The sequence below is a fragment of the Calidris pugnax genome, unplaced genomic scaffold, assembly GCF_001431845.1.
Source record: "Calidris pugnax isolate Ruff unplaced genomic scaffold, ASM143184v1 scaffold219, whole genome shotgun sequence".
NCBI classification, from domain to species: Eukaryota; Metazoa; Chordata; class Aves; order Charadriiformes; family Scolopacidae; genus Calidris; species Calidris pugnax.
This window is the reverse complement of record NW_015094507.1, coordinates 7,886,017-7,905,450: the sequence shown is the minus strand read 5'-3', so window position 1 is coordinate 7,905,450 and position 19,434 is coordinate 7,886,017. Positions and strand designations below refer to the sequence as shown.

Below are 19,434 nucleotides of genomic sequence, written 5' to 3'. Positions count from 1 at the left end.
AATTTATTCTGTCTTATTTATGAGGACAATAGGTAAGACTTGCTTTTTATATTTTTTATATTAAGTAATGTCTAGTTTGTAATTTCTAAAAATAGATAGCTGTGACAACATATGCTATCTCTTGCCAAAGGAACAACCAATTTGGGTAGTAATGAAAGGCTTCTGTTAACATATCTTTGTCCACTTACTTAAAGTAGAATTCTCTAATAAATGACAGTTGTATAGGTCCCTGAAATTTCTGATTGCATCACAGCACACGTGCATGGATGTACAAACACAGAAATCCAGGAAGCTAGTTTATTAACAGGAAAAAAAACCATGTCAAATACTGGCTGCTCATCAACAACACAGTAATGTCCAGTCTAGAAGAAGGGCACCTAGCAAAGAGGAACTTCTATTTGTTTATCTTCTTTCTGCATCTCAGGGAAAAAACATACCAAGGAGAGTCAGTTGCCTCTAAACAAGTTCACACATGCTATCAATAGGAAGCTCATCTGAGGCAAAAACCTACAAATCTGCAGCAGATATATAACACTCTACAGGATTCATTATACAAATTTTCTGCAATACAAAATGCGCAGAATCATTTTTCTTCACTGATTATATTATCTTGGGCTCTTATTACCCACTACACTGCAAACAGCTTTTCACAGATGTGGATATGATGTTTAGCCAGAGAGCTTTAGGACTTTCAGGGGTGCAAGCTTGTTTGTTGTTTTTACTCTGTATTTGATACTACATTAAAACAACCCTGGAAAGTGATGTTTTAATAAGAGGTGTAGTCCAAACAGCCACATGACATAGTTCTTTCCAGTGCCCTCCTATTTTTCTCCAGCCTTGACCTGGAGTCATGCACATTTGGTCTCTGATCCCTGTCAGAAGAGATCCCTGTGAGTCCTTGCTGTCAGAGCTCTTCTGTTGGGAAATCTGTTAATTGGGAATGGGAGGAATTCACAAACTTATTTCCCACCAGCCAGGGTATGTAACAAAATAATAACTTTCAGCTGTAAAATCTACAGTTGCAAATCTGCAGCTCAGAATATGTGTATTATCTTAACTGGCTGTCCATGGCTTGAATTAATGGAAATGAGAACAATATGATTATAACCTTATAAATCATGTCTGTGTATTAATTAATAAAGCTATGAATGGCTTAAAGGGATGCAGAATAAATGTTGGCATTATATTCTGGGTTCATATTAAATACGGTTTTGCAAAGCCTTGATTTGGGAGGCAGGATTGATTCCATGTGTTCTAAAAGCCAAATTAAAAAAAAAGATCATTTTTCTTTTGCATTTCCATGTTGTAACTGTCACACCGTAGCATTGTGCTAATAAAAGAAAATCAGAAAACAACATGCCTGGTCTCCTTTTTCTGCTTATGCTGTTAGCTGTGGGATAAAATGTCATCCTCCACCTAAAAGAGCTGTCAACAAGCTCCTATATATAGAAAGAGAAGTAACACTGAACCAGCCTTCAAATCAATATACAGGTACATAAACTGCCCAGGACACAATCAAGTACAACGTAGCTTAGGTGTTTGACTCTCATATGGATAGAGGGGCATGGCTAAGCATTCTTCTGTGGTAGGAATACGTGTTTGTGTTGAGAGAGAAATCCAAGAGAAGCAGGAGGATACAGATGTATATCTTGGATCTCACTATTGCTTCTGAGTCCAGTTGTGATGGTGGATTTCAGTGCGTGATCTGAGATAACATCCAGGGAGGAAGCATCAGAGAGGAGCAGCTGAAGGACAGCCTTGGCACCATGACCAGAGGACTGGTTGGGTTGAGCTCCTCCAGGGGCTGACTCTACTCGTCAGCATGAAAGTCGTATGTGCTGGTAAATACGTGAAACTACAGCACAGCTCACTGACAACCATTTTTTGTCCCATCTGGATTAACCTTCAAGAGAGTGAAGTTTAAGCTAACAATTCAGGAAAAATCCACAATTGGACAGGAAGGAAAAATAGTGTATGGGTGTGTATTTTAAGAACATGGGGCCTGATCAAGACCTCAAAGCCTTTGCATCAGCCCCACAAAGCTGTATTCATGACAGATGTCGGGAAATTTGTGATTTTGAAATACATGATTTTTAACCTTCCCTGCCCTTCAGCAGTTTATCATATCCACAAATAAATATCTATGTATTCATGAGGACTCTTATGGAAAATTAGGAGAAAATCTACTCCCAGTTTTTACTGTTGCTATTACTACTGACTATTGCTATTCCTGTTAAAAAAAAAATAAATTAATCTAAGGGTAAATAGTAGCTGCACAGGGAAATTTGAGGGCTCAAGACCTAGAAGAATGGATGATATAAACTAGAAAAAAAAAATTGTAAAAGCAAACGATTTGCAAATACAGTTTAAAATTAGTACTTGTTATCGAAAAAAGAAACTGAGTTAAACACATCTGTGAATAAAACTATACCCAAACCTCCTGAATTGTGAATACCTAATTATGAATACACAATGAATGAAAACATCAAAACAGGTGGATACATGTGGAGTTACTGCAGTCTGAAGTTACAACTTTTAGAGGATGGCACTTTACCTGTCAGCAACGTCACCGAAAATCACTGCTCCAATCAGGACTCCAAGCATGAATGTAGGCTGGATTAATTTTGCAAGCCATTCTCGGTCACAGACCAGATCCCACTGCGTAACAACAGTGCTCTTCCATTTTGTATCATCATAGAGAAATCCATCAGAACAAGAAAATACTGTCTTGTTGCCTTTGTATTCATATGCCAGATCCAAACTCATTTCTCGTTTGGACCTGCTGCATTGATTAAGTTCCCAAATTTCTCCATTTTCCAGACGGGCTACAATGTAATTTTCTGTTGATGTCCATAGTGTCCAGATGTCCTCTAAACTTGATTCAGAAGAGTTGTAGAAGAGAACACTACTCACGTTTCCAGGGATCCCACATACAAAGTTAGGAGTAACAGCCATGAACACAGAGGCCAAGTAATGGATACCACATGACATAGCTTGAAAGACAGATGCAAAATAAACAAACGCTTGAAATCTGTAAAGAGAAAGAAAAAAGCTTACTGAAGAAAAGCCTTTTATACACGAAAAAAATAATCAACATAATTATTTTGCTAGGATCAGTAAATGCAGATATCATTAAAGCATCTAGTGGTTTGTTATATAGTGCTGCTCAGTATTGGCTAAGCCCTGCAAGAGACCAAAGATGAGAAAAGATCCACAGCAGAAGTAATCTACTGTCGGGAAATAAATGCTGCTCTTAGGCATGTGTTTTGCCATACACAAAAGAGACCATTTAAAAGAAACAAATCTGAATTTAAGCACTTCGTTTGAATGAACCTTCTACCCTCCAACTCCATATAGTGCATCCTCTCAGAAGAAGGCCTTAGATTACTGGAATGGATAGAAAAACCAAAAAGTTGCAACCTCAGGTTCTGAGGGATACAGATATGCGCATCAAATAAAATAAACCAAATACATTATGCCCTTCATGTCACCTAATTGTACTTATATACCCGCATTCCATCTATCTTCCATCTCTCTTTATTGCCTCCAAAAGACAAAGAATACATGTAGACACATGTGGAGAAAGATAGAATCTGAGCAGCATGAAATGTTTTGTACCAAAACATACCTGTGAACTGGGTTGGGTTTTGGCTTAAACAGCATGTGCAGTTATGCATTAAAGATTGTATCATAAAGCAAACATGGTAAAAGGATGTTTTACGCATAGCCTGAGTTTTGGCATTTTAATAGCTTTTAAAACACGCTCGAGATGCAAGTAAATCTTTGTATATAAAATGCACATGTGTTCTGAATGTCAAAAGACTTGCAATGAATTTTCACTGATCGCAAATTCTAGACAGTTTCTGATAATCTAAGCATAAGGAGTCTTTTTCTCAATTAAATGTTAAACTTATGCATGGAATTAGTACAACATCTGTGCATAGCTTTGGTTTCTCCTCCACTTTTTATTTCCCAAAGGCCAATCAATTGTACTAATTTGAAGAAGTATTCAATGAGCTTCTATGTATACATCATTACTGCAGTATTTGCTGGGCCTTGATAGTATGAAATGAAAAACAGGGTTTATAATATCAGAGGCTATCTCTGCTGAAGTTATGGGAAATTATGCCTTAAAAACAATTGCCTTAACATGGCTCATGTGAAAAGTCAGAGCAATTTCAAGCCCCATAACAAATATGACCTCTAGATCACTCCTGCTCCAAAATATATCTAATCTAGGCTTGAATTATGATACTAAAATTTGCAACAATACCTAGCCCAGCACTTTTAAATTATCTGTCATCACAATTTGTAATGAATTTCTAAACTATCTGTAAGCAAAGTATTTAAACATAATTTGCTGGACACATTGTCTTAAACTGCTAAAACCACCGTGGCAGCTCAAAAGCTGGCTCCACTTCCCTTTTGAAAATGTTGCAAGACAATCCTCACACAGGTGCTCCCCTGCTTTCTCAACAAACCTTTTGAGAGATACGGTTAAGAGAAACCAAACATAAACCACAGCATCCCTTAAGCCTATCAATCCCCTCCCAAAAGAGCAGCTTCTTGAGGACTAAGTAGCTAGCCATAAATCAAAGCAAGGCTAAACCTGCTCTGAAAAGCTTTCTGACTATCTTGAACCACAAAACCCCAAAGATTATTCTGAAATATAACTTTTGTTCCCCTATTAATGCAGACAAATATGGTCAGCAACATTTTTTAGTTCCTCTTCTTAGTTTCATTTTAACAGTTCCCATCAAAAGACACAAACACATTTTAAAAATAGCAGGGCAAGACCAAATTCAACAAGTTGGCTATTGTTGCAGTATGCAGAATGATATCATTCTGCAATATGCAATCAGGACTCGAACACCTCTAGCAAATTACCAAATGTAATACCTTTTAAGTTGTTCAGTTACATCTTCCACTAGCTAATAAAAAGTACCATACCTGGAAACGGGATCCCCAATATTTGCAGTATCTGTCATTAAGCAGCAGAAAATTGCAGTGTCAAATAGCCCAGTTGGTATTTTCCAGACAGAGGAAGAATTAAATAATCTAAAACTCCCATATATTAATCTTGAGTTTCCTAATGAGCTCTCACAGTAAGAGACATATGTTCATCATTTCTCTTCTACCCAGTAAGACTGAGCAGGAAAAATACTTTAATGCCCTTTCTTGCTGGAGAGGCTTGGAAGAAGATGACAACTCGTAAGGAAAGGATACAGACTGAGAAGATGGCATGAACCAATGCATTACATTATTTTAAAAAAACAAAATCCCAAGGGCATCACGAGGGCTATGATTTTGATCAGGTTTAGCTAATCTCTGCTCTAATTGCTCCCTTGAGAGTTTTATCTTATCTCTTCCTGAACATCTCTTGTGATCGTACTTCAATAACCATTTTGACAGACTGCTCCACTGTCAAATCTTTCTGTTGGAAAGTTACTCATTAAATGTAATCTTGATGTCCCCTTTTTCAGTGGAAGACTATTAGCACCTTATAAAACATCCTTGTGCAACCTTGAATAAATCTTCCACGTCTTTTATCACTTTGTTGTACAGAATTATCAGTTATCTCCCTTGCTATTTACTTTCTAAAACTATATACATTACGAGCCCTTACCTTTTCATCATTTTTCCTTTGTGTCCTATAAAATAGTTTCCACCTTTATAAAAAGCAATAAAATATTTAATTTAAAGAAATACCTATGCCATGCCATCTCTCAGGGGTTTAACCTAGAACTAGATATAACTGATTCTTGGAAAAACATTCTTCCATTTTCAATGTTATGAAAATCTTATTCAGTACGAACGAAGAAATCCACCCTGTAGTATCATTATTTTTCTTACCTAATTTTCAGCACCCTTGCTAAGCAAACAGAAAAAGTCAAACAGAATGCCAGATATACATTAATAGACATAATTTATGCTGTCTATGACTTAATTTAAGAACAGAAAAATGTGTTTTTACAGCAAAATGGCCATGTTGTTGCAGAATCCTGCAAGATGGATTGCACCGCAGTTTTTAACCTCTAACTGCTCTATAAAAAAAGCCAAAGAGCAGGGAGGGGAAGCACAAATAGGGAAGAACGGGGTCTGATGTGAAGCTAGAAAAGTGTTTGGCAGCACCAGTGGCTAAAGGAATCCCACAGCCCTGCCACCACACCAACGGGCTGCTCCCCTGCCTGCAAAAACTACCTACTGCTCTCTCCAGTAAAATTCCACAATGGGCTGGCTAAGCCTCTCTCTATATATAGATATATATTTATATAAAACACACACACAGAAAAAAACAACCTGAAACCCCTCTTTTGCTGTGAAGGCAAAATTCATTGCTGACTACAGTAGTGTTGTAACAGCATCCTCACTGATATTAGATTGAAAAGCCCAACCGTATGAGCTGCTGAGCATCTCCTGTGAGTAAGAAGGGCTTTTCTTCTTGAAAGACCAATTGCATAGAAGTCAGGAAATAAATTAATTTCCATAGTTACCAAAAGGAGTTTAATTAGGCCAGTAGTGACAACACATAGGAAGCATGAAAATACATAGGGAGGATGATACGTGGGATGGAAGAAGACTACAGATGCATTGTACTTTGCTTGCCAGAACAGCTGTAGATTGAAAGGGACAGAGAAAGACACAGGCCCAGCCTCATGGTAGACACGTGTGTGCTAGACCAGAGGTTGGGGCAGCAGGGAGAGCTGAGGTACATAAAGCTGCTGCTTGCTCTATTGCTAGCCTGGGAACCCTCCCTTTGGACCGTTGGGTGCCTGAGTTTTATCTCAGCCCTCTTGCTGTGGCCGTGTCAATGCTCTGCCCCAATCTTAAAACCCCGGGGCTGCTTCTTGGCCCATGCTCACACGATGGCTGAGCAGCTTCTCCTCTTCGTGGGTGGACTTGGTGCCAAGTCCCAGCTGGGGAGCCTGGAGCAGCCCCCGTGGCAGGCTCTGCTGGGCAGGAGCTCACAGCACAACCTATACAGGCCATACACTTCACTCACCCTGAGGCACAGGTTAAAGTCTCTGCTGTCCTTGCTACTTACTGTAAATTATTAACTTTTTCCTGAATTCTTAATTTAAGAACACTGGACTGATAAGAAACTCCTCTGTTACTAAGCTTCAATCTCTCTATTGCAGGCAAACGTGTAATATAATCTTTTTAGTAAAGTCACCAAACTCCGTTTTAAAAGTTATGTCTCCCTGAATAAAGAGATATTGCTGCTCATGCATCAAAATGTTAAGAAAAAACATTGCTGTAGCAATGTAGAAATTCACCAAAAGAAAGCGAAGCTTCTTTCAGCAAAGTCTGTCATCTATTTTCCTGGACTGATCTCAAAAAAGACAGTTTTTGGCAAGAGTATTTTATATGCCAGTTATCTTTACATACACACATCAGATTATATCATACATATTGTTGCAAGTAGTAGTTTTCAATACGTCTTTTACAGATATCTTTTCCTTTTTAAAAAAGCACCCTTCTTGCAATTTTTAAGATCTGTGAACATGATGACTGTCCTAAAAGGTATGATAATCTCTCACAGTGTTTTTCCATCTCTTCAGTGACTTGCCATGGGAGATAATTATTTGGCAAGCACATTTTGTCACTCTTGCCAGGAGTGTCAAATATAGAAGTCAAGAAGACTTTGTAGGTTACTGCTCCAGTGTAGAGACGCTTAATGAATGCCAGAAGTCAAATGAGCATAAAACTGTCTTCACAAAAGCTTGAGCAAGACACAACATGAAAATGTTCCTGTCTTTCTTAAAATATTTCTGTGAAATTTCTCCCCGGTTCGGTTTATAGCTTATAGTAAAATGACTTACATTTTCTGACTCCTCCACACAAGTTTTAAGATCTTACCAGCAAGAAAAGCAACTGGCAATATCATAACGTCAGTACCTGAATTGAAGAAATATTCTTCCATAAGGATAATGAACTAGATTTCAGACTACCGTCACTCTGGCTGTAGTCTGATGACACATACTCTGTGGCACTGTCACTGTCCAATGCTTCCTCCCTTCTCCTTTCCCACTGTTTATTCATCCCCTGAGACATAGTGCACTCTACCCTCAGTTGCAGTGGTACTTTTTATGGACTGGCTGTGGATCTTATCTGGGAAACTGATCTAACTTGAGGGGAAAAAAAGTCAAAATAGATGATGATGGAAAAACCAAACAAGTCAGATCAGTCACCTGATCCAATTTATACTGCATCCATGCAAACCATCTGTACCAGTCTATTTGAAAGGTGGTACATTTGGCATGCAAAACTATCTAAGGTGGACATTGCTGCATATATGTTAGAGAAAAAATCCCCAGCCTTGGAGTACTTTTACCATTGTTAGTTATTACAGTGTAGAGCTGGAGCAAAACTTACTGTTATGCACTATTTTTCTGTTAAATAAAATATGTTTCTAATACTATTTGTTTTCTTGTCTGTCCACCAAAGAGAGGAGAGGGTGAATTACTAGACACTCCAAAAGCTAATATAAAACTTCAAAAATCCTTTCAGTGTAGGATGGAGTCACAAGGCTGTTCTGTGATTAGCAAAAGATTTGTACTATTCCACAGGTTTTACAAGAACTATTTTTACTGTTTCTCTTTTCAACCACCTTCTTAGCAAATTGCTTAGTCAGAAAACAGTATGTTTTTGTTGTGCAGTGTACGCTCAACAGGATGGCTTCAGTGGAAAGAAATTTCCAGGTATTTATTATTTCTGAAAGAATTTGTGCTCAGTAACCACTTTCACCTCTGCATGCCATCCTGGTGTTTTTTTAATGTGAGAAAAGCCATTCATCATTCTTTCCACTCTAAACCAAAAAGCTGTGATGCACTCACATATTTATTTTTTGAGAGGAAAGGAGCTGAATGAGACTCAGGAGCAGTATTTTTGCTATGGTGCAGAGATGCAGATTTAGAAGTAGCCTTAAATATATAATAGACATGGGCTATGATGGAAATCTAGTTTAAAAGTAGATGAAGGAAGTCACATCAATGTAAAAATCTAGAATTAGTGCTACAGAATTAAGGGCAATACTATTAATTATTTTTTTTTTTTTCAATTAATGCAACAGTCCTTTGGTTTTGACCATCTAAATCGGGCACATTAGGTTTCTGTCCTCACTTGTGACAAAATAACCCAGTTGACAAATATTGCTGGCTCTTGAAAGGTTAGTAGCATAGCTTTCATAGCTACTGGGCAGATGTGCACAGTAGAAAGGGCAGCTACCATTAAAGATGTCCTAATGTTTCCTGCTGCCCCTTTGCCAGGGGTTACTGCCCTCACAGGAGAGCCAGCCAGAAGGATTATGTGTTCACACCTCAGCCACTTCAGCACAATGTCCAACCTTCTGGTTCAACTGACAGTGGAACTGGACCAGGTGCAAAGGCTCTGGATTTGTACTCAAGCATCCAAGCTACACATACATCTTCCACTCTTGACTTCACTGTAAAAGCAGCTTCTGACTGAGGGGGAACACATCACTGGGAGCGGGAACTTTTTATTGCTGAGGCTAGATCCACTAGCTTTCCTGCATGTGTAAACTACAAGAGATCCTGGAGAAGTCAACAATGGGCTTGGAGCCCACTAGCTTCCCTGCATGTGTAAACTACAAGAGATCCTGGAGAAGTCAACAATGGGCTTGGAGCCCACTAGCTTCCCTGCATGTGTAAACTACAAGAGATCCTGGAGAAGTCAACAATGGGCTTGGAGCAGTTTGGCAACATTTGAGGTAAGCACAGCTCTAGCACCATACTCTAGGATTCTTAGATGAAAGGAAGACAAATGCTATGTAACCTGCCATGGAGGCATCCATCTACAGACGGATTATCCACTAAAGAGAGAGACCTTATCGCTCTCTACACCTACCTGAAAGGAGGTTGTAGCAAGGTTGGGGTTGGTTTCTTCTCCCAAGTAACAAGCAATAGGACAAGAGGAAATGGCCTCAAATTGCACCAGGGGAAGTTTAAGATGGACATTAAGAAAAAATTATTCACAGAAAGGATTATCAAACATTGGAATAAGCTGCCCAGGATAGTGGTTGAACCACCATCCTTGGAAGATGGGTAGACATGGTGCTTAGGGACATGGTTTATGGTAGTTTTGCCAGTGTTATGTTGATGGTTGGACTCAATGATCTTAAAGGTCCTTCCAACCTAGGCAATTCTACCATTCTATGATTCTATCTACAAGACCTGCCTGTGTAACAAATTCCAACCAAACCTCTTGCTTGCTTGCTGTGAGAAGCAACTGTTTTTCTCCTGCATGTATTTATAGTACCTACCCTATTACTAGTAGAAATAAAGCAATAAAGGGGGGAAAAAAATGGACGTTTAAAACTATTACTGAAAACAATGGCCAAACATTAAATGGTGCACATTAATTTCTAAACTTCTTCAGGTCAACCTTCTTTTTGACAATCAAAACCAGTATGAAATAAATAAATCTTTACAATTCTGGTACATTTGCACCCATCCAGGTACAAGTAAATCAGTCCTCAAACTTCAGGTCATGGCTCCAAGCAGAGCTAGAGCAGTTACCAGTGGAGCAGCACTGGCAAGCAGGAGTGGGCTGCAGTTACAACAGTCCAGCAGAAGGTGTTGGAACCATTCCACCACCTCCAGTGGCAGAGCTGCAGTCAGTCTATTTCATTCTAGTTATCCACTTGTCCTTTCTGCTTTACATGTGTCGAGGGTATGTACAAGGTAATTTAATTTAAAAAAAGATCGTGACCCTGTGGTTTTAAAGATGTTTAGGTTTGTTTTGGAATTATTTGGAAAGTGATAAACACAGCAGAGTGGTTACTCTTGAACAGTAGTAACACTTCAAGCTCTATGCCTGGGGATGTTTCCATTCCAGGAAGAGCATTTTTATAAACACCTACCATTTAGAAAATTAGCATGTACTCTGTCTGCTTGATATATCACTAGCGTTACTTCTTACATGGAAAACTCAATTCCAGTATCTTTAGTAACACTGTTTTCTTTTGGTAAGCTTCTATTTTGGGGACAAATCCAAATTAGGCATTTATCTTCTGTGCTGTAGCGCTTCCCTCAGTTTCTGTAAACAAATAATTTCACATCATAATCTGTACATTATCTAACAGAATTTAAATGTTTTTATTGGGCTTCCATCTAATTATAGATGTAGACTATTTTATTTCATTCTTTCCTCCCTACTTAGGAAATCAGATGTTTTCTGATGTTTACCCTAATGACACATTTCACTAACTTTGTTCAAACTATGAAAGTTTACATTCTCTTACTTGACCTTTTTCCTGTCTATAATCCTGAAATAAGACTCATCAGTTTTCATATGAATTCTGTTCTTGTTATTCTATTTATGTATTTCTATTGCAAAACTGAAGCTGGTATAGCTGAAGGTACAATAACGTTCCTGCTTGGCCAGGTCAGTGTCCCTGACAGGCTACCTTCTCCGAGACCAGACAGGTCATCTCTAAAGCCACATAGAAGAAGGTCACTGAGCGCAAGAGGGCTTTCAGCTTCTTTTGCAGATTTGTAGCTCACCTTCCCTCCAAACTGCCCTACTTCAATGCAAATGTGTAGCCCACTCTTTGCCTCTACAGAAGTCATCAACCTCTTCTCTCCAAACAGACAAGGAAATCTGACTCATCGTAAGACCTTATTAAATAATTAATTCTCACCGGAGAGTTTTTCAGTTTGTTTTGTTTTTATTAGCAGCCTGGTCATGAACTTCTGTCTGATTTTTGTTTATCCGTATCCCCTTCCAATTGCAGTGCTGGATATGGCTGGATTTGGCTAGCCTGCCTCTTCACTGGACAAGAAAAATATTTGCTTTCTCTCCTCTGAGAGATTGATGCATTCTAGATCATATAAAATAGTATGAGATGCCGAAAGTTGATTTAATAGATCTTGGATATTTGATGTACTGCCTTTGATTTTAATGAGACAAAGAGTTTTTCTACAACCTGTCTAAAGAAGACAAGTCAAAACCTTAACAGCATTAGTAATCTTTCCAAAGATATTTTCATTAGTTTTATTGGTCATTTATCTCTTCCACAACCAACACACTGAGTTATTCTATATTGTTCTTGATTTCTTAAATGAAAGCAGGCAACCTTTTCATTTCCTGTCATTCAAAGAAGATGATTCTACTACATTTCCCTTTAAACTGCTAAAAATTGAAGTAATTTAAATTAAATACAAATAAATGTAAATTACAGATTTGACAGTTTCCAAGGCTAAGAATGTATATTTACCTCTTACTAAATATATTCTCTACTGCTCTTTTACCTAGTTATGCTTCCACAGTACTGTCAGGTTCTTTCCTTGAGTTTTTCTCTTATTGTAGCTCATACAAGGGAATGATCTGGAATAACACTGTTTTCTAACTTTACATAAAAATTTACAAGCAATATACAAAATAATTTACAAGCAATATTCACAACAAGAATCCAATAAAGAAGGTGGTTTCTGCTCAGACATACCAGGATTCTTCCCAGTTTTTTGAAACACCCTTTTGACACTTGTTTTCTACCTCCTGCTGCCTTATCAGCCTGTTCCATCTATTCTCCAGGGCTTAACCTGTATTCCTGCCTCAGCACCACTGCTCAGGTGGCACCTCTGATGCTGCTACCTAATCATAATACCTCCAAATAATAGGAAGAGGAGACCGTATCTCACCTCCTAATGAAAACATTTTCTGGTCTGTGATCCAATTGATGGTACTTCTAGATTCCTCAAATCACATTTTCATTGCATGGGATTTTCGGAGAACATCTGCTCTGAGTGAGATGAGCATTATAGTTCATCTGTCAATGTGTGGTATTAAGGTACTTAATACTTTTGCTCTCTAGGTAATTTCAGTATTTGTCAAAGACAGTGAGATTTCTCTCCAAGTATATGGACAATCTGACAGATCAACCATCGTTATCGGTAATTGTAGATCTCTGTCTTGTACAGTTTGTCAGCACACTTTCCAGTCTTGGCCTTACAACCGAGACATAGCTAACTCAGTTGATATTTTCTCTGTCTTGCTATTTTTCTGTATTTCTGAGAAGTTGACAACCTCATGTTCTTGCTCAGCTGCTATAGCTTCATACCTCAAGCTACCTCAAATAAAATGTCAGTTATGTACATATCTCAGTTACATTCTTGTTGTGTATAGCAATATGGCAGCACAGAAATTTTCATAGCATGTGCCGAAGGCTTCTGGGGCCCTTTACAAAACATTTCCTTACAACTTTGAGATATCTTAGTACTGCTGAAAATCATTACTATTATAGAAAATTATTGCCAGAGCTTTCATAGGACTGCTATCCCACTCTCAGGCATTTTATTACATGGAAAACACTGTGCAGTGCCTCATACAATTAATTTTCATTCTTATAATATTTTGGGATGAAACAGCAGATCTTGAAACAGCTTCTTGATGTGTGTGATAATAGCCTTGTGCTGCCGTAACTATGTCCATGCTATAACTCTGTCCAGAAGCCACCCTGGGCATTTGCCAACATTTCAGAGGTGCAGTCTGAATCTCAGCAGCTGTTTACAAATTGTAATTGATTTGCTAGCTTTAAGTTTGAGTGTTGCTTGTATTGCAGGTTTTAGCCTTAGAGAAGTAATGGATAGTACAAGTGCAATTTCATCCTGCTTTTATTTAGCTATTTTTCTATTATTGTGATCTACTTTTAAATCTACTTCTGTTATTATAATCTACTTTTTTAAATCCAGAAACAGGCTGAGTGAGATTGCCAACACATTCTGATGCAGTACAGTTTTGTCTATGCAGATCCTGCTCTCGACTGCCTCCAGTATGACCTGGATCCCAGCAAATACTGTTAGTACCTCTTGCCGAGCACACTGCCAATGTGTTGTTACCAGGAGCACTTGCCAGTATCCAACTTTGCTTCTGAGTCTTGAGAGTATTTCTACTTTTGCTTCATCAGGCATAGATAATAAGATCTTTGTTTAAGCTGCTAGAGTCTGCTCTGTGAAAACACATGGTTTGTCTCACTTCTCCAAGGCTATTATAATGCTGTTCAATCAACGGGATCAAGTACTCTTTGCAAAATATCCGGACATCATCCCCCCACCTCCCCCTGCAAAAGAAGGGAAAAAATGAAATGCAGCCAAGTCCACTTGTTTTATCCTATGAACGTCTGAGATGAGCACAGGCTGATTCAGATGTTATAATATAGTGTAGTTATAAAGCCCAAGAACATTTAGCAAGCATTTCTGTCAAACACCACCCCTGACTAGGAGCCAAAGGAGGACTTAGATTCGAGATTCTTCTGTCTGGCACATTCCAGTAAGCACAAACAGCTGTCCACTGACACATTTTGAAAACTGAATGACATATAGGTTGTGATAAACTTTTCCACTGTATAAAAGTAGCCAGTATATGGGGGGGGCAGGGGGCGTGGTGGAAGTTCTTTTAAAACAATCTCTAGCCCACAGTATTTTTTCATCTTCTGGAAACTACTCAAAGCTTAAGCAGAAAATCATATTATATGGTTTACAGATATTACAAATATTAATTTTATGTAGGATGTACAAAAAAAGCTTACAATGTTTCTATTTTCTAAGTCAAAGCTAATAATCTGTTCAAGTACTGAATATGATAGCCTATTTCTCCATATTGACTTGAAAAGGAAAATCAATTTCTTTGCATGTCCAGCAAGTACACTTCTCAATTTGAAAAATGTGTATTTTGTTAGGGAAGAACCTTGCAAGACATCTGTAAAACACTTGAGTCTGAAAAATCATTGCATGAGAGTACTCTTAGTTTCTTTTTGAGAAGACAGATGGTGGGCCTGTTCTTTAAGATACTTGGGACTCTTGTTATTTGATACAAACCCAAGAATTCCTGGAAGTATCATGTACACAGCACAATTTGCAGAAGACGTAATGTGATCTCAACAAGAGCTGTGAGCTATGAAACAAGAGAGAGGATAAGGGCATCAGCATGAAAATAGGAGCCTGGAAAAGTTCTGAGATGTGAAAAGAAGATGGATGGTTTGGTGCAGGAATTTAGAAGTGAATCAAGAGCCCGACAAAGTAGAGAGAAGAGAAATGGCATTAACATTGAGTGTTCAAATATTGCTGTTATGGCACTGAGCAGCACGGTCTACGTGTCAGAAATTCATTGAAAGAATCTCTACATAAGTCAAGCCAGTTTTTTTTTACAACCTAAGCATAGTCTCTGATCTATTTATGAACACTATAAAAGTTCCAATAAAATTAACAGAAAATGCTGAAGCTGTCAGTAAGAGTAGTAATCTCTACTAAACTCCATGCTTGGCTGCTACAGGTGAGCATCCCCTCTAACAGGCAGCCCGTCCTCCTCCTCTGCTCCTACTAACAGCCATTCCTAATCCTTATAATTGTTGCCTCTAAAGTCCAAATTGTAGCAACTCCACTGACTACGCAACAGGGTTATATAAGGTAACAATGTAAAGATGTTAAAAACTGAATAAATACTCAAACATTTCAGTAAAGATAAAGAGCAGCTAATTTGTTAACTAGTCTAACTACCAGTAAAACACATTGTTTATAAAACCAGTATTTGAAAATATGGTAATTTACTCAATTTTGTAAGAGACAGAATACTTTAAAAGACAATCTATTAAAAGATTCTGGAAATACTTCATTACAAAACCCGGAAAGAGTGTCAGTGACACTCAATCTTCCCTTCTCTCCCTGACAATTTTCACCACCTGCTTTTAGCTAAAGTATAAGCCAAGATTTGAAAACTGTAAATCACAGGGAAAACTCTCCATACCATGTAAACTGCATCTCATAGCTACCAGACGTTCCAGCTGGGAAATCAAATCCTTACTCTCACCCACACTTCTGATAAGAGGTACCTTACCAGATTTCTCTCTAGACAGCTATTCCCGATTAGATCATGTCTCTGTTCAGCACTCTGTCATGGTGTACATCAGAGCTGCAAAATGCAGAGCCTGTTTCTCACCAGCAACCAGATAAGCATGTTCTACGTCCTGCTGGTAGATTAAAGTTATTAAAAGCCCTTTAGTTTCCCTGGGAAGTAGGTGTGCGGGCAGTGTGAGCCAGCCAGCCAGGTCCTAAGGCACACCTTCCTATCAGGACAAACACACACGATGTTGCTGCCAACCCCATATCCACCAGACACGTCTCCCCTTTCCCAGTACGGGGGGCTGCCAGTGAGGGCAACTGGCTGACTATATCCTCTTTACCTGCCAGGCCCTGGGTGGGTTTCTGCAGCTGGAATGGGTGGGCAGAAAGGGGCAGGGGGCAGAGAGGGAGAGCCCAGAGACACAGCCTGGGCAGGCACTGCCTGGGATGGGAGAAGGTGCAGTTCAGCGCAGGTAAATTGGGAGCTCATTAGAGGTGAGGCCATTTGAGGCAGACAGGATTATTTTTTCTCATTCACCTCTGCCATAGCGAGCAGTGATCTCATGCTCCAGAGACAGACTCAAGAACAATGTTTAAAACAACCTTCTTGAATTAGGCCACAGTGCTGCCCATGCCCAGATTCAAAGAGAGGCATAAAGTACTCTGTTAATAGCAAAAGAGACTGAAGCCATTATGTTTTTACAGTTGTTCATGCATGTCCCAAGACCCCTGTAAGAACTATAGCACCAGTGAGACTTCTGAAGGGGAGTCCAAATGGAAAGCAAGATGTTGCCAGCATCCATGTGAATGTCAATTCTGCAAAATTCGCAATCTTAATCAAAGTGCAAGGTTCACATATTATCTGTATATGAATATTTTTATAGCTATATATATTATATTACATACATTTGTAATGCATACATACTCTCTCTGTGTCTATATTTATGTACATATAAACAGCTGGCCATTCTTTACTGCATCTGTCAGAGTTTAAGAAAATGAAAACAGTCTCAAAATACTAACAGTCATGCTTGGATTGCTCAGAATCTTACTGTGGCAAATCTACAGAATCTCTACGTAGTGCATAGATTATACGGGCCTTTTAAGAATTACTTGAACTGAATAAAGGATTGATTATCTGTCAGCATCATGACAACACATAAATACAAAATAATCAGAACTAACTTCATTGTTACGGTTAAGAACAACTATGAATATAAACTGTGCTCATTTATCTAGCAGTGTCAAAGGATTAAAAAGATTTTTACAACATTTTTTAAATCAGTGCATTCAATGTAAGCTACTATTATACTTACTTTTAGCATGTAGCCTTTGAAATCTCGAACAGCCATGAATCTAATGTGACTATGCAAATTTTGGTAGTCTGCAGTTCATTTCAAAGGTCCTAAACCTAAAGCAACCCCTATTGAACTGCATCTCAAATAATCTGGCACCTAGATGTGAGGTTATCACTCTGGAATTGTTCTCCCTTTTATTGCAAGAAGCAGTTGTGAAAACTTTATAAAAACATTGATAAATGCTCTCAAGTAGGAAAACTACTTCAGTAGTTAGTAATAACTATTTTCTTGTTATTTCAGTATTCAATGCCAAGTGCCTGCTTTCCCCAAAGAGCATGGAAGACAGGAGAGCAACAGCAAAACAAACTGATTGCTAGGATTTCTCTCCTAATTCACACAGAACAAGGTATTTTTGTTGCTGACTCAGGACTGATAATGAATGAGATATTGTTCAGATGGATATAGATGTAAGTCACAACTTAGCCAAAGGTGTAATTCAAGCATAGGTCCCGGTTAAGCAAAGAAAAAGTCTTTCCATCCTGATCATCTGCAGAGGCTATTGATACCCACCACTTCTGTTTAAACATGATATTAAGAGCCTATTCTGCTGTAGAGGGCAGGTAGGCACTTCTACCACTAAAAGGAGCTCCCAGGCTTTGTTCAAATTGCTGCTCCTGCCTGCCCCCAGTAGAGAGGAGATGAAGGTTGTGGGTTAAGCTAGCCCACTGGTGACTCAGCTAGAAAGCACAACACTGCAATTCAACAGCTTGAACTTGTAGCCAAATTGTGACACGTGGGTCTACTCCAGACATCTGCCCCGATGAGCATGCACCTGCAAAATCCATGCTGATCAGTGCATCGTGAAAACACGGCACAGAACCCATGATGAGGGTGTGCACTTCTTAGTCTTACAAGTCATATCCTCTAAAATTTCGTTTCCTTGCCAAACGTTTCTTCTCCATTACCTGCGATAAGCAGAGCCCCATATACCAGCTCCGCACCCACAGCTACCGAAGCATACACACACATACCTTCCCCAAGCATCTGTCCCATCTAACAAACCCAGGCCTGTATACACTCACATCATAGCCACAAACCACGCCGAAGACAACTTGCCACAATGCATCACACCATTTGCCTTGCAGATAATCCCTTGCCGATAAATATATATACATATACACCATGTCCATGTATCTATCACACCATTTACTGTACAGATAATCCCTTGCTGATAAATATATATACACATACGCCATATCCATGTATCTATCACACCATTTACCATACAGGTAATCCCTTGCTGATAAATATATATACATATATGCCATATCCATGTATCTATCACACCATTTACCATACAGATAATCCCTTGCTGATAAATATACATACATATATGCCATATCCATGTATCTCTCACACACCACAAGCCCAGCCTCAATAATAAGACGCCACCTACCGCACACAACAAGCCTGTTCCCCTGTGCAGAAACAGCCCCGCTGTGTGTCACACAACGCTTCTATACCTACTGCTTGTACCCTCCTGTCACCCCCTAGGTGCCCGGGCTACTGCAGGGCCTGGGGCTCTGTGTGCGTGTGTGCACACTCACACGTGCAAGAGATGTGTGAACGTTACGTGTCTAAGAATGCGCTTACACGAGTGTGTGTGACTGCATGCATGGTGTACGTGAATGGGAATGTGCCTACAGGTGTGCAAGCCCGTGTGTGAGTGGGTGGCGTGCGGGTGCGTGTGTGAAGGTGGCACATCTATAGATGCGGGTGTGCGGTGTGTGCGTGTGAGAGGATGCAGGGGGGTGTGTCGCCCGCTGTGCACAGAGGTGTCAGCGCCCGTCTGTACAGCCTGAGCTCACACACCGGGGTGTCAGCGCCTGTGTCAGCCCCCCCCCGTGTGTGTGTGTGTGCCGGTGTGTCAGTCAGTGCGTGCGCGTGTGAGTGTGAACCCCCCCGCACCAGAGCCAACGCCGTGCGCGGTGATGTCTCCCGGTGTCAGCCCCTGCGCGGGGATGTTCGAAGTGTGACAGTCCCCCCTCTGTCCGTCCCTCCGTCCGTCCGTGCCAGCGCGGGGGGCCGCGCAGCCCTACCCGGACGGGCCGGGCCGGGCGGCGGCTGCCCCGGTACCTGCCGAAGTGTCCCAGGGAGTCGAAGATCCGCTCGGAGCTGGGAGCCATGGCGGAGCGGCTGCGAGCCGGGAGCCTCGGTGTCGCTGTCCCGGCGGTGCGGAGCACAGCCACCTTCCCGTCCCGTCCCGTCCCGCTCCCCCC

General features: G+C 39.9%; 1 protein-coding gene across 3 annotated transcripts in view; it reads right to left on the bottom strand.

The window, feature by feature from the left end:
* SLC22A16 (solute carrier family 22 (organic cation/carnitine transporter), member 16) overlaps positions 1-19,434 on the bottom strand; it is a 38,516-nt gene that overhangs the window by 15,543 nt on the left and 3,539 nt on the right. The window contains exons 1-2 of one of the 3 annotated variants that reach the window (XM_014964758.1): positions 19,292-19,425; positions 2,555-3,031 (exon numbers count right to left, since the gene is read on the bottom strand). In XM_014964758.1, the coding sequence (XP_014820244.1) occupies positions 2,555-3,031; positions 19,292-19,341 (527 nt within the window). In that variant the 5' untranslated portion in view covers positions 19,342-19,425. Of the gene's footprint in view, positions 1-2,554; positions 3,032-19,123; positions 19,255-19,291; positions 19,426-19,434 lie in introns of those variants that run through there. The other 2 variants (XM_014964759.1, XM_014964760.1) reach the window with 2 other exon arrangements.